The 13740-nt window shown below is 40.7% G+C and overlaps 1 protein-coding gene across 1 annotated transcript in view; it reads left to right on the top strand.

The window, feature by feature from the left end:
- Nucleotides 1–13740, top strand: part of LOC142311410 (bactericidal permeability-increasing protein-like) — a 66423-nt gene that overhangs the window by 787 nt on the left and 51896 nt on the right. The window contains exons 2-5 of the mRNA XM_075349803.1: nucleotides 7918–8029; nucleotides 9111–9239; nucleotides 10265–10420; nucleotides 12182–12245. Of these exons, the coding sequence (XP_075205918.1) occupies nucleotides 7918–8029; nucleotides 9111–9239; nucleotides 10265–10420; nucleotides 12182–12245 (461 nt within the window). The remainder of the gene's footprint in view (nucleotides 1–7917; nucleotides 8030–9110; nucleotides 9240–10264; nucleotides 10421–12181; nucleotides 12246–13740) is intronic.

Here is a 13740-nt window from a genome sequence, read left to right as displayed (position 1 = left end):
TTGAACTATATGCATGTCACTTTTTCATAGGTTTGCATGTTAAACCCACATAGTACAAAATTTATAGCATCAGCTCGGCGATCATAAGGAGATAAATTGTGATAAGGTATAAAGTTTTGCGTCTGTTACAAGTCATTATAAGTAGTGATGAGCTTACCAGTGGATGTTCACATTTGCCAGTTTCGGACGGACTTTAACCCCTTCAGCCCCCGGGCACTTTCCGTTTTTGCGTTTTTGTTTTTTGCTCCTTTTCTTCTGAGAGCCGTAACTTTTTTATTATTCCGTCAATCTTGCCATATGAGGGCTTGTTCTTTGCGGGACGAGTTGTACTTTTAAATGAAACCATAGGTTTTACCATATATTGTACTGGAAAACAGAAAAAAATTCCAAGTGTGGAAAAACTGCAAAAAAAGTGTGATGGCACAATAGTTTTTGGGATGTTTTATTCACCGTGTTCACTATATGATAAAACTGATGTATCTATGTGATGCCTCAGGTCGGTGCGAGTTTGTAGACACCAAACATGTATAGGTTTACATGTATCTAAGGGGTTAAAAAAAATTCACAAGTTTGTCCAATAAAAGTGGCGCACGTTTTGCGCCATTTTCCGAAACACGTAGCATTCTTATTTTTTGGGATCTATGGCTCAGTGATGGCTTATTTTTTGCGTCTTGAGCTGACATTTATAATGGTACCATTTTTGCGCAGATGCTGATTTGATTGCCTGTTATTGCATTTTGCGTAAAACTTGCGGCGACCAAAAAACGTAATTTTGGCGTTTGGAATTTTTTTGCCACTACGCCGTTCACCAATCAGATTAATTGATTTTATATTTTGATAGATCGGGCATTTCTGAACGCGGCGATACCAAATATGTGTATATTTATTTATTTTTTAACCCTTTAATTTTCAATGGGGGGAAAGGGGGGTGATTTGAACTTTTAGGTTTTTTTTTTTTTTTTTTTTAAACTTTTTTTTTACTTTTTTTTTATTTTACTAGTCCCCCTAGGGGGCTATAGCGATCAGCAATCCGATCGCTATTATCTATCTGCTGATCACAGCAATACAGCTGTAAACAGCAGATTCGCTCACTTTGTTTTTCCCTCTGCTCTCGGCCGAGGCAAAACGAAAGTGAAACTTCGTAGGTGCAGGCCTCATCACATGACCCTGTGCTACGATGGCAACCACCGATAGTCACGTGATAATACACGTGACTTCCGGTGGGGGCGGCGGTAAGTAAAAAACATGGCCGCGCGCATTTAGATCTTGCTGCCAGACTTTGGCAGCAAGATTTAAGGGGTTAATGGCCGCGGTTGCAAGCGATTCCAACCTCGGCTAGCAGGCATACATGTCCAAGGTCGTGAAGGGGTTAAAAAACAGTTTGGTTCAGGAACCGCACTTGACCCCAGACCTGAACCCCATAAAAGTCAATGGAGACACAGATTTTTGTGCTTTAAAATGGCTGTAAAATGGTCTTAGTAAGGTCTGGGGGCTGCAAAAGGAAACGTGCAAAACGTGTATAGGGAATAATAAAAAAAAGGATGTGAGCTCCTGCCTTTTTTTAATTGCCACTGCTGGTAAAGCAGACAGCTGTGGGCTGCAGCCCTCAACTGTCAGCTTTACATTGGCTGGTTATCAAAAATAAAGGGGATCCCATGGCATTTTTTTTTTAAATGATTTAAATAAATAATTTAAAAAAACAGAGTGGGCTCTGCTTTATTTTTGTTAACTAGACAAGGTAAAGCAGACAGCTGGGGGCTGGTATTATTAGGCTGGGAAAGTTCAAGGTTACTTGGACCTTCCCAGCCTGAAAGTACCAGCCCACTGCCACCCCAGAAGTGGTGCATCCTTTGGATGGGCCAATTCTGGTTCTTTGCTCAACTCTTCCTGGTTCAGTTCTGTTAATTGACAGCTAGCATAAATCCCAGGGGTTAGTAATGGATAGGTGTCTATCATACATATCCATTTCTAACTAAGCAAGCATAGAGTTAAAAAAAAATAGACACAGTAAAAACACTATTGAAATAAACGCTCCCCCACACGCCCTTGTTAAAAAATGTATTAATTAAAAAGTAATCCTTGAAGTTCCAACCTAATCCAATGGAGTAATGTGCCACGACATCCATCGATTCCTATGAAACTTAATTTTGAGAAAATTCTCAGAATAAGGTTCCATAGGTCACTGCCAACCAGTGGCAGCCTGGAATTTCTCACGAACAATCACGTCAGTCAATTAGTCACCGCTTGTGAAAAATTCCTGGCTGACCATCAGTAACGTAGTTTATATCTCTCTCCTCTCCCTGACAGACTCAGTTGTCCTTTCCCTGGCTGTCTCAGGTCTCCTTTTCTCTCCCTGACCAACTCAGTTCTCTTTTTCTCTCCCTGACCATCTCAGCGATTCTCTCTCTGACGTCTCAGCTCTCCTCTCCGCTTCCTGACCATCTCAACTCTCCTCACAACACCCTGACCATCTCTGCTCTCCTCTCCCTCCTCATTTCTGCTCTTCTCTCCTCAACCGTCTCTGCTCTCCTCTCCCTGACCATTTCTCCTCTACTTTCCGTGATCTTCTCTGCTCCTCTCCCTGACCATTACTCGTCTCCTCGACCATCTATGCTCTCCTCTCTTTGACCCTCTCAGCACACCTCTTCCTCACCACCTCCGCTCTCTTTTCCTCACCCTGACCATCTCTGGTCTCTTCTCCCTAGCCGTCTCTGCTCTCCTCTTCCTGACTGTCTCAGTCCTGCTACATCTGTGTAAGACTGTCAAATGTAGCAGAGCAGAGACAGTCAGAAATGCTGCATCAGTATTTGCTCTGCATTTCTGACTAACGTTGACGTCAGTAACTTAGTGACATCACTGCTTGTGAGAAATATTCCGGGCTGCTGCATACTGGCAGTGTCCTATGCAGCCTCATTTTGAGAATATTCTCAGAATGATGCTCAGTAGGTATGATGGGCATTGTGGGACATTACTTCTTTGGATTATATTGGAACTTTGAGGATTTCTTTTTATTCAATAAATTGGTGAACAAGGGAGTGTGGTGGAGTGTTTATTCAAATAATCTTTTTTCCCTGTGTCTGTGTTGTTGTTTTTTTAACTCTACTACTAATGGGGGTGTCTGTTGGATGCCTAATATTACTAACCCCTGGGCTTAATGCCAGCTGTCAAATCATAGCTGCCATCAACCCCGAAAGAAGTACCTTGATTGCCACTGCATCAGTGTAATCTTGAAGCCAATTATTATATATTTATTAAATTTTTTAAAAAAATATTATTATATATAATTATATAGTATTATTTAATTTTTTTTTTTTTTTAAAAAAGGCTTGGGATCCCCTCTATTTTTTATAATGAGCCACGGTAAAGCTGAGAGCTGACTGTTGCAGCCCGTGGCTGCTGCTTACCTACACTGGTTAACAATAATAGGCGGGAGCCCACGTCATTTTTTTCTTTATTGTTCATAGTAGTGTGCTGGCAACTTCCATATGCAAGAACTACAGGCCGGATGATGTGGTGGTCAGCCAGTCACAGCCATGCCAGTAATTGGCATGGCTGTGATGGCTGTGAAAGTGCCCACAGCTGAAAAGCTTGCTGATTTGTTGTAGTGCAGGCTTACAACAATCTTTTATCATACTAAAAAGAATAATTTCAAATTTTTTTCCACCTTTAATGTCCTCAATAATCTGTAAAAATCTATTTGGAAACAAAACACCCTTATATAATTGGGGATGTGGTTGTGTTCAGAATTAGCCAACCACATTTAAGCTAATTTGAAATATTAGTGAGTACACAGCCGCCATAATTTACATTGATTCTGATTAACCCCATATAAAATTTAGCTGTCCAGTCGGATTCTCCTGACATTTTCCTAATTGCATTTTACATCAAAATTCATGGTCCGTAAACAGCTTACAACACAGCAAAGGGATCTCATTGTTGAAAGATATAAGCCAAGAGAAGGGTATAATTTTTTTTCCAAGGCATTAGGTATACCATGGAAGATTGTGAAGACAGTCATGGTGGATGCAGTATTATGCTTTGGGGCTGTTTTTCAGTAGCTGAATGTAAGGCTTTAGTCATTGTGGAGGGAATTATGGACAGTTGCAAATATCAGACAATATTGAAGCAAATTTTTCAAAATCTCATTTTATTCACTATCGAGTATGAGTGTCACATGCAGAAATACACACAATTAGAAGCCTTGACTTACATAGTTACATAGTTACACAGGTTGAAAAAAGATCTAGATCCGTGTAGTTCAACCTTACCCATCTAGTTCAACCTTTCTTGCTATCGATAAGGTTGTTAATGGTTGTCCGAGGAATGTTCCGCCACGCTGAATGCACTTAGATGCAGAAATCATCAAGATCTGCTGCTGACAGCGCCCTGTGCAATTACTGATTAATGACATCCCACATGTGCTCGATAAGAGACACGCCCAGAGATAGTGCAAGCCATGGTAGCATGTTTAGGCTTGCAGACTGCTCACAGCAGCCTGAGCAATATGTAGGCTGACATACGGTAGTCATGTTATAAAAACATTCTTAAGACACTTTGGAGACATGTCTGTATCACTGGATCCTTGGCCAAATCAATGTAACCCTGAACTTTTAGTATAGCTGGATTGAAGACCATAGGGGGTCACCAAACATTATGCCACCTCACACCATAATCCCGGGAACAGCAGTCAGGGTGTGAAGTTTCCTTATGAAGGCTTCTGCATTATGTTGTCCACATTGTCTCCAAATAAATCTCCGGTTACCATTGCTTCAAAGACAAAAGCAGGACACCTTACAGAAAAGCGTAGACCTCTCTTCAGGCCTCTGGTTTCCAAATGCAAACCACATGGGCAACGCATTGAGGAGACTTTTCAAAGGGAACATTGACCCTACTCCTGGGATTATGTTACATAAAGAATCAGAGAATGTTTGAAAATTAAAACCTGAAACTATGAATTTGAATACATAAAATGGTTAGATACAGTGCATGTAAAAAGTCTATACATCTCTGTTAAATTGACAGTTTTTTGTCATAAAAAAAAATCACACCACCTTTCAACAAGGCAATGATCCACGATACTTACAAATGAAGAAAAGAAAGGCTTCGCCAGAAGACGATTTTAGTTTTGAATGGCTAAGCCAGAGCCTAGGCCTGTATTCAATTGAAAATCTGTGGGATGACCTGAAATGGGTGCTTGTGACGCATGGTGAGACAGGCGGTGGAGTAGTGGACCCTGGACCAAGATGCCGATCTCTGACCTGGAGGAGCGTACCTGAACGGCTACCGAGCCTTCACTAAAGCCATAGGTGGTAGGGATAGACTGGTGCTAGAAGGTAGGTGGTAGGTAGCCAGGAGCAGCGTCAGGGGATCTCGGTACATCAGCAGCTGGTGCCGGATGAAGGGGAGATGGAATAGGCTCAGGTGCTGGTGTGGAATATGCAGGCAAGTGCTGGTAGGTACAGACTGGTTCTGGTAGGCCCCATAGGGTAAATGGATGCTGGAAAGGACAGGCGGCTACTGAAGGGTCACACAGACACAGCAGCAGAACTGGGTGTAGACAGAGACACAGATATTGGTGAATATACATTAAGCGGATAAACAGCAAAGAGGCACCTGGCAGCTAGCTAGAGCAATCTAACTAAGACTCATTTTACAGGCACCTCCTAATGGGGTAAGATGCCTTAAATACACTGTGCCCTTCCGGGTTAGGTTACAATGGCCCTTTAAGAAAAAGGTGAGCAGCGCGCTTCCAAAAGCCCTGTTGTGCGGGCCCCAAGAGCCAGAGGACGGAATTGCAGCTGGGAGGAACAGAGAACCAGTGCAGTAAGAGCGTTGGCGCCCCTGAAACACAGAATGTATGCTGATGGCATAACAGCGCTATACACAAGAGATGCCCTCGCAATCTGACAGCTATGGAGTGCTATTGCCAAATTTAGATATGTCACGTGGATTGATGCCTACCCAAAAAGACTGAATGCTGTTATGCATTCAAACGGTACTTCAACAAAGTTTTAGTTTAAGGGTGTGTATATTTATGCAACCACATTATTTGAGTTCTTTATTTTTCTTCCACGCATTGTTTTGTTTTGTTTATTGAATTATACATATTATGGAAGACAATAATGGTAGTAAAAGTTCTATTGTTCTTGGCATGATTTTTAACATGACAAGAAACCAGTATTTATGTAGTTTCTCTATCCACTGTATTTTTCTTTTGTGAACATTTGCATAGCTGCTTTTTTGTTTACATTTTATTTAGAGCAATTAAAAACTTTTGCAAAAGTCAACATTTGTCTTCATTTACTGGAAGTGCAGTGTATGCAATATCTGCACATTATATTATTTTTGTTATTACGATTGCGATATATTTCTCTGGTTGAGTAATTTGATGGAAAAAATCCCGTCCAGTGTCCCTCTCTCACATCCCGCCATTGAATCTGTTGCAATAAGCAAAAAAAAATTCATTATTGCAAAATGTGAACTTCCCCCTAGAGGTGTTTCACAATGCAAACTGTGGCTGGACAGAAGTTTATAGCTGACCAAAGGGTTATCAGCAGGTCAGATATGAAGTATCCTCCATAAAGATTTAAACATAAACATTTGTTGGACTGGGAATTTTTTAGTCTTCTAGGCACTGATTCAAATAATTAAATTGCTCATTAAGTAAAGTTTTTTATTTTTTCCTAGAAATGCATTCTTAAAGGGATGGTCCAGAACTAAACTTTATTGTAATCCTAAATTCTTATCTATTTAATGTCATTATCTAATCAGCTTTCTAATATACTTTGTGGTAGCTTCACATGAGCGTGTAAAAAATATCGGATTTTTATCCCGACGAGTGGGACGAATACAGGAACCTGAAAAGTCAACATTTTTGCATAAAATGCAGCTTATTCCATGTTTTGCAACCTTTTGACAATATAAATCTTGCATAAAGGAAATTATGAACTCCCCTCTATGTGTTTTATGTGTCTAAAAACCTTCTGGTGATAGATTCTGTAATATTTTGTAATTATTTTTTTTTTCTGCCATTTTTGAACTCCTAAGTCTATGGAATAAAATACTATACATAGTGTGAAAAAATACTCAAGAAAAATCCTTCCAAAAACAAACATTTTTACCTGATTAATCAACACTGGCATTTTGTAAGTCAGGCTTAATGAGAGGCGTTCAGGAATAAGATGCGCCAAATTCATTAAGAAGCGCATGTCATATAATACGTTCGGCACATCTTCTCAGTAGCGTGCACCTTCATGTGTCTCATCACAAATGTTACTCCACCCATTGACTGGAGTAACATTTCTCGAGTAAGCAATCCCACCACTTTTGCTGAATTTCCCGGTTGGCCGTAGCTAGGCCCCAATCTACCTCAACTCCAGCCCATCTCCACCTATTTTGGCGGAGCTGCTTCAATCTGGCATGAAAGTGCCAAACGGTACAAAATATTTTTGAGCAACTCCACATTGACAAAAACTTTTGAACCTATTCAACGTGTTTTACAACAGTTTTCTGCTGTAAACACTTTGATGTATCAATCACTATATGTGTAGATTTTTTTTTATTTTATTATAGATTTTAAAGGGAACCTGTAAGCTGATTAATACTGACCGACAGCAAGAATAACAAAGAGGTCCCCCAAATGCTCATTTCTACGGTCTACTCTTGCTACATTTCAGAGAAAACATCATTTAAACCGGATCTGGTACCAGTGAGACCTGTCACCGGATGGGGTTCCCGCAGACTTCTCCCTACCTGGCTCTGTGGGCAGAAGCTTCTGTGGACAATGCCTGGTGCCTCTCTATTTTTGTATAATTAGTTAGGCAGACCCATTAGTCTTATTACCAGATTTCTCTATTATAAAGCAACAATATACCTGTTTAGATGCTAATTTACACTGCAAATCATGTCTTTCCACAGCACGACAGGAGGGAATGCGTGTCCTGCAACAGGAACTTGCTAAGATTCATATTCCAGATTTCTCAGGCTCCACACATACCCACTTGGGAAAAGTCAAATACAGTTTTAACAGGTAAATCGACTTCAGTTCAAATATGAACAAGTGTCCTTGAGAAGAAAAAGAAAACCTAATATCTTATACCCCACCTCCATGTAGCCTGTCTGCTTCCATACACCATCATAGTGCAATACTTCTATGTGGGCTTACATTTCAACGTGATTTTTCATACTCCCCAAGTTAAACAAAGATTCCGGGAAGAAAGAAAATGTATTGAAGCAAATTTAAGATACATAAAAAATAACCCTCATTTTTCTGACTTTGCCAGAAAATGCACCTGTGTTTCCCCACAAAACTTGTAGAAAACTCAATAAGAGGTTAAAATTGTTTCTTGTGTATGCTACAGTAGTATATGTCCATGAAGTATCCCAATTCTATTGCTCTAAAACACATATATTAGACTCAGGCTCATGGGCCAAATCTGGCCCGTAGTGTAATTATATATAATATCATATTTCTACTAGAGCTGGCCCGCCTGTAGACAGCACATGCATCGCTGATGCTACAAATCCCAGGTTTCCGGTCTGGCTCTCTCTATGGTCACTACAAGCCTTTTTACAGCATACCCCATAATGAAGTGCTACCCAGCTATGACGCATTTCTTGACCAGTGTTCACCAGAGCCGGTAGTTCCCTCCTCTTCACCCTGTATCAGCGTGCATACCCCTTGTGCTCTTCCATACATACCCTCTATCTCTACCACAAGTTGGCATAGGTATGTTATTGAGACGCTGCACTCATGCTATGATTTATTTTATTGCTCTATTTGGTCATGTATTCTCCATTCTGTTTTGTTTTTGTACATTGTTATCCTTTCCCTATCTATTAAGAAGATCTTACCCTTTATGTTCAGTCCCGACCTTCTTTACTCTTATTTCAGTGCTCTGATGTTCTTTACTTCCCTACATTTACTTCTATGCTGGAGTAACCACACCCTTTGCATTTCCCTGTATACTGCGATCTACCGTCTCCACTACCCTAAGTTCTCCTACAGTATTGGTATTCCCTCTACCCTAAGCCGAATCCCGCAACCCATTTTTTCCTTATTTGACGTTCCTGTTGTAAAACTTGTAACGCTATGTGTTCTTTTGTTACAGCATGACTATCCGGAACTTCCAGTTACCCAGCTCACAGATCAGCCCTGTTGCCAATGTTGGCTTAAAGCTGTCAATCTCTGGAGCCTTCATCGAGATTAATGGACAATGGCATGTCAAGGCATTGCATATGTAAGAAATTGAAACAACATATCAATTAGGCATTCTGCTTAAACTGTCCCCACTATCCTCTAAAAAAGTAATCCCCTAAAATATGCTGGAGGGATTTTTCAGCACTAGACTAATAAGTGTAACAAATATAGCACCTGTCACCAAGTACAAAGTTACGAGTTGGTGCTCTTATTTTATTTGCATCGCTTTCTTGATTATTTTTGGGTCTTCTTTTGTTAAATCCACATTATGGTTCCAGATATATGGGCATTTTTATTTAGAGCTAATGTTACGGTATTTACCAAAGGGGCGTGACTCACAGGATTTTCCGGGGACATGTCTTTATGCCGTTCAGTATTATTATCCTCCTAGCCCCCCTTTTGTAAAGACTATGAAAATGAGCAAAAAATAAAAAGGTCCATATCTCTGGAACCACATGACGGATTTAGAAAGGAAAAACAGAAAACTCAAGGAATAAAATAGGAGCAAAATATGGACACTTTTAAAGGAGGAAGGTCATTTGGGTGGCTGATATCAACCCAGTGTTTGTCGTGTGGTAGCACAAGCTTTTTTTGGTGCCAGTTTTGCCACTGAACATTTTTCCATGGTTTGTCCACCCCATGTGCCCAAATAACTTGTATAGTTTAGTACCAGGTAATTTTATCCTACAGTATGGATATTCAATTGAATTGTATTCCTTTTTTTGGCGTCCAGAGGTTTAGAGAGCAGATCTAGATATAACATTGGGATACTGCGTCTTGTAGTTTGTGTCATGTTATGGGTGTTGCGTGAACTGGTGCCCAGAAGGTCTCTGCTCATTAGTTTTAAAGTAAGACAGATATTTTTGGTGTCAGACTGATTAAGCATCCCACTACATCACCTGCAAGTCACTGTTCTTAACCACCTATTGCTTAAAAAGTGCCTTTTGGGCATTTGAGCCACTTATACCCATCGTTCTATGATCTTATTAAACTATTTTACATTTTCTTAATGTATCTATGGTAGATTTTAGTTGTTATTTAATTATTCTATACATTTATCATTAGATCCACAAAGGGTGGATTTGATTTGAAGGTAGAAGGACTCAGCATATCTGTGGGGCTGAAGGTTGGAAGTGACACTTCAGGACGACCAACCATTGGTCTCTCCGACTGTAGCAACCACATCTCAGACGTCAAGATCCACGTGTCTGGGAAATTAAGGTATATTATCTGTAGTGTGATCAAATCTATACATTGGAGTTGTATGTAATTCATGCAGAACATCTGTCGATTCCTCATGGATTTCTGCATTCTATTTATCTCCTGTAATTGATATACGGTAATTATTTCTTATGGTGCCTTGCCCCCTTGTGCACTCTTTTAGGACTCATTCAGACGAGTATATAATACGGATATGTGCTGTGTAAGTAGTCTAAGTTAGGGAAGTGAAGTGAGAAAAATATAGGCAAAAATTAAATTTATGGGATAAAATAATTAAAAATTCCATGTGCATATGTATTCACCTTTTCTCCTATGAAGCCCCGAAAAAATTATTTTGCAAGGAATTACCTTCATAAGTCACATGCTTAGTGAAAGGAAGTCCATCTGCCTCCAATCGAAGTGTCCCGTGCTCTGTCAGTATATACACACCTTTTCTGAAGGCTGTAACACCATTCAGCAAGAGGCACCACTAACCAAACATCACCATGACGACCTAGGAGATCCCCTAACAAGCCAAGGACACAGTTGTTGAGAAGTAAAAGTGGTTACTAAAAAACTATCCAAATCTCTGATGATCCCTCAGAGCACCATCAGATCCAGTATCATCAAATGGAAAGAACATGTTACCACAACACACCTACCAAAATTCTCAGCCTAGACAAGGAGGGTATTAATCAGAGAGACAGCAGAGAGACCAAAGGTAACCCTGAAGGAGCTGGAGAGTTGCCAAAGACTGGAGTATATGTCCATATGACCGCAATAAGCCTCGCATTGCATAGAGGTGGCCTATATGGAAAAGAGGCCAGAAAAAAACCTTTACTTACAGCCAAAAATTGGAAGGCTCATTTTGATTTTGTCAAAAGACTTGTGAGAGACTCCTCAAATGTATGGAGGAAGGTGCTATGGTCAGATGAAACCATAATTGACCTTTTTAGCCACCAACGTAAACGCTATGTCTGGCACCAAACAAACACTGCTCATCACCCCAAGAACACCATCCCCACAGTGAAACATGGTGGTGGCAGCATCATCCTGTGGGGATGTTTTTCGGCAGCAGGGACAGGGAAAAAAATTGAGTTGAGGGGAAGATGGATGGTACGAATTACAGGGATATTCTTGAGCAAAACCTGTTTCAGTCTGTCAGTGATTTGAGACTGTGATGGAGGTTCACCTTCCAACAAGACAATGACCCAAAGCATACTGCTATAGCAACACTCAAGGGGTTTAGGATGAAATGTGTAAATGTATTGGAGTGGCCTAGTGAAAGCCCAAACCTTAATCCAATTGAGAATCTGTGTTCAGACTTGAAGATTGCTGGTAACCAGAGGAAACCAACTAACTTGAAGGAACTGGAGCAGTTTTGCCCTGAGGAATGAGCAAAAATCCCAGTAGAAGATGTGAAAAACTCAGAGACTTATCCAAAGCGACTTACAGCTGTAATTGCCACAAAGGGAGGCTCTACAAAGTACTGACTTTAAGGAGGTGAGTAGTTATGCACACTGAAGTTTTCAGTTATTTTGTCATATTTGTTGTTTCTTTCGCAATAAAAAGAAAATCACAGTTGTAGGCATGTTCTTTACATGAACTGATCCAAACCTCAAAAAAATAGTGAGATTCCAAGTTGTGAGGTATCATAACACGAAAAATGCCAAGGGGGTGAATACTTTAGAAAAGCATTGTAGAATGTATGGTCAGGACAGGAATGCAGATTAACAGCTCTTACAAATACATAGCATGTTTATAATTTTTGTTCTATTGTAGTTGGTTGGTTGATGTTTTCCGCCACAATGTTGACAACGCATTAAGAAAAGCTATTGAGAATCAGGTTAGTAGAAAATTCATTTCTTATAATTTAATCTCAACATTAAAGTTAAAGTAAAAATTACCCCATGAAGGCAGTCATGAATCTGTTAATTTACAGAGGACCAAAGCAGCTGCAAGAGCATCCCTCTCTGTCTCTCTCTCTGGAGGAGCCAACATGTCTCTTCATTAAGGTCACAATGTAATCCTTAATTTTTTCCCTGCAATGGCGCTGTAGGGGAATTGAATCTTTTGGTCTGGCAGATTACAGTTTATCGACGAGGGGGCAGGGGGGGTTCAGTAGTGGCATAACATGTGACCCATTTATCTTTGGAGAACCCTTCTAATAAAAACAGATAGTTAAACATGGACAACCATTTTTAGTAACATAGTTGTTATTAGGCAAAGTATAAAAGAGGTAATTTCTGTACAATTTGAACTGCTTGTAAAGTTATGTGTGCATATATATATATATATATATATATATATATATACACACACACAATAACGATAACCTCCTTCCCCCTAGCTGTCATTATCTCCTCTCCCCCTCCCCTGAGCAGTCATTATTTCCTCTCCGCCTCCCCCCAGCATTCCTAGTATACCCATCCTTGTCCCCTGTAGTAATGTACCCATCCTTGTCCCCTGTAGTAATGTGCCTATCATTGTCCCCTGTAGTAATGTGCTCATCCATGTCCCCTGTAGTAATGTGTCCATTTTGTCCCCTGTAGTAATGTGCTTACCCATTTCCCTGGTATTAATGTGCCCATCTTGTCCCCTGTAGTAATGTGCCCATCTTGTCTCCTGTAGTAATGTGCCCAATTTGTCTACTGTAGTAATGTGCCCATCTCATACCCTGGAGTAATGTGCCCATCATTGTCTTCTATAGTAATGTTCCCATCTTGTCCCCTGTAGTAATGTGCCCATCATTTTACGCTGTAGTAATGTGCCCATCTTATCTCCTGTAGTAACGTGCCCATTTTGACCCCATCCTATAGAAATGTGCCCATCCTTGTCCTCTGTAGTAATGTGCCCATCCGTGTCCCCATATCTTAATAATGTGCCCATCCATGTCTCCTTCTTGTAGTAATGTGCCCATCTTGTCCTCATCCTGAAGTAATGTGCCCTATCCTTATCCCCATCCTGTAGTAATGTGCCCATTCTTGTTCCCTTTGTTGAAGCTCTGCAGAGAGTTCCTCTGCGTGGCTGCGAAAATTATCTGAAGTAAGGCCCAAATGGCTGTGGCCCACGGAATAAGGCCGCAATCGTCAGGGGGACTGTGGGCCGCAAGAAGGTGCCTCAAGGCTTGCATGAGGCCCTAGGGCGGTATGTTTGAGACCCCTGGGTTAGAGAGAGTGTGTTACGTACTGCGTGGTACATAAACACGCCTCTCTCAGGACCCTGATTAAAGGTACAGAACACAAATCACCGGCGGCTGCATTCCGATCTCTAAGACAAGTTGTGGCCGATTTAACTACAACTGCATTTGTGGTCCCCCCGGGCCTGTCATTTCGGAACAG

This window comes from Anomaloglossus baeobatrachus, chromosome 5 (assembly GCF_048569485.1).
Source record: "Anomaloglossus baeobatrachus isolate aAnoBae1 chromosome 5, aAnoBae1.hap1, whole genome shotgun sequence".
In the NCBI taxonomy this organism is placed as follows: Eukaryota; Metazoa; Chordata; class Amphibia; order Anura; family Aromobatidae; genus Anomaloglossus; species Anomaloglossus baeobatrachus.
Note: the sequence above shows the minus strand (reverse complement) of the source record. Positions and strands in the feature narration are given on the sequence as shown.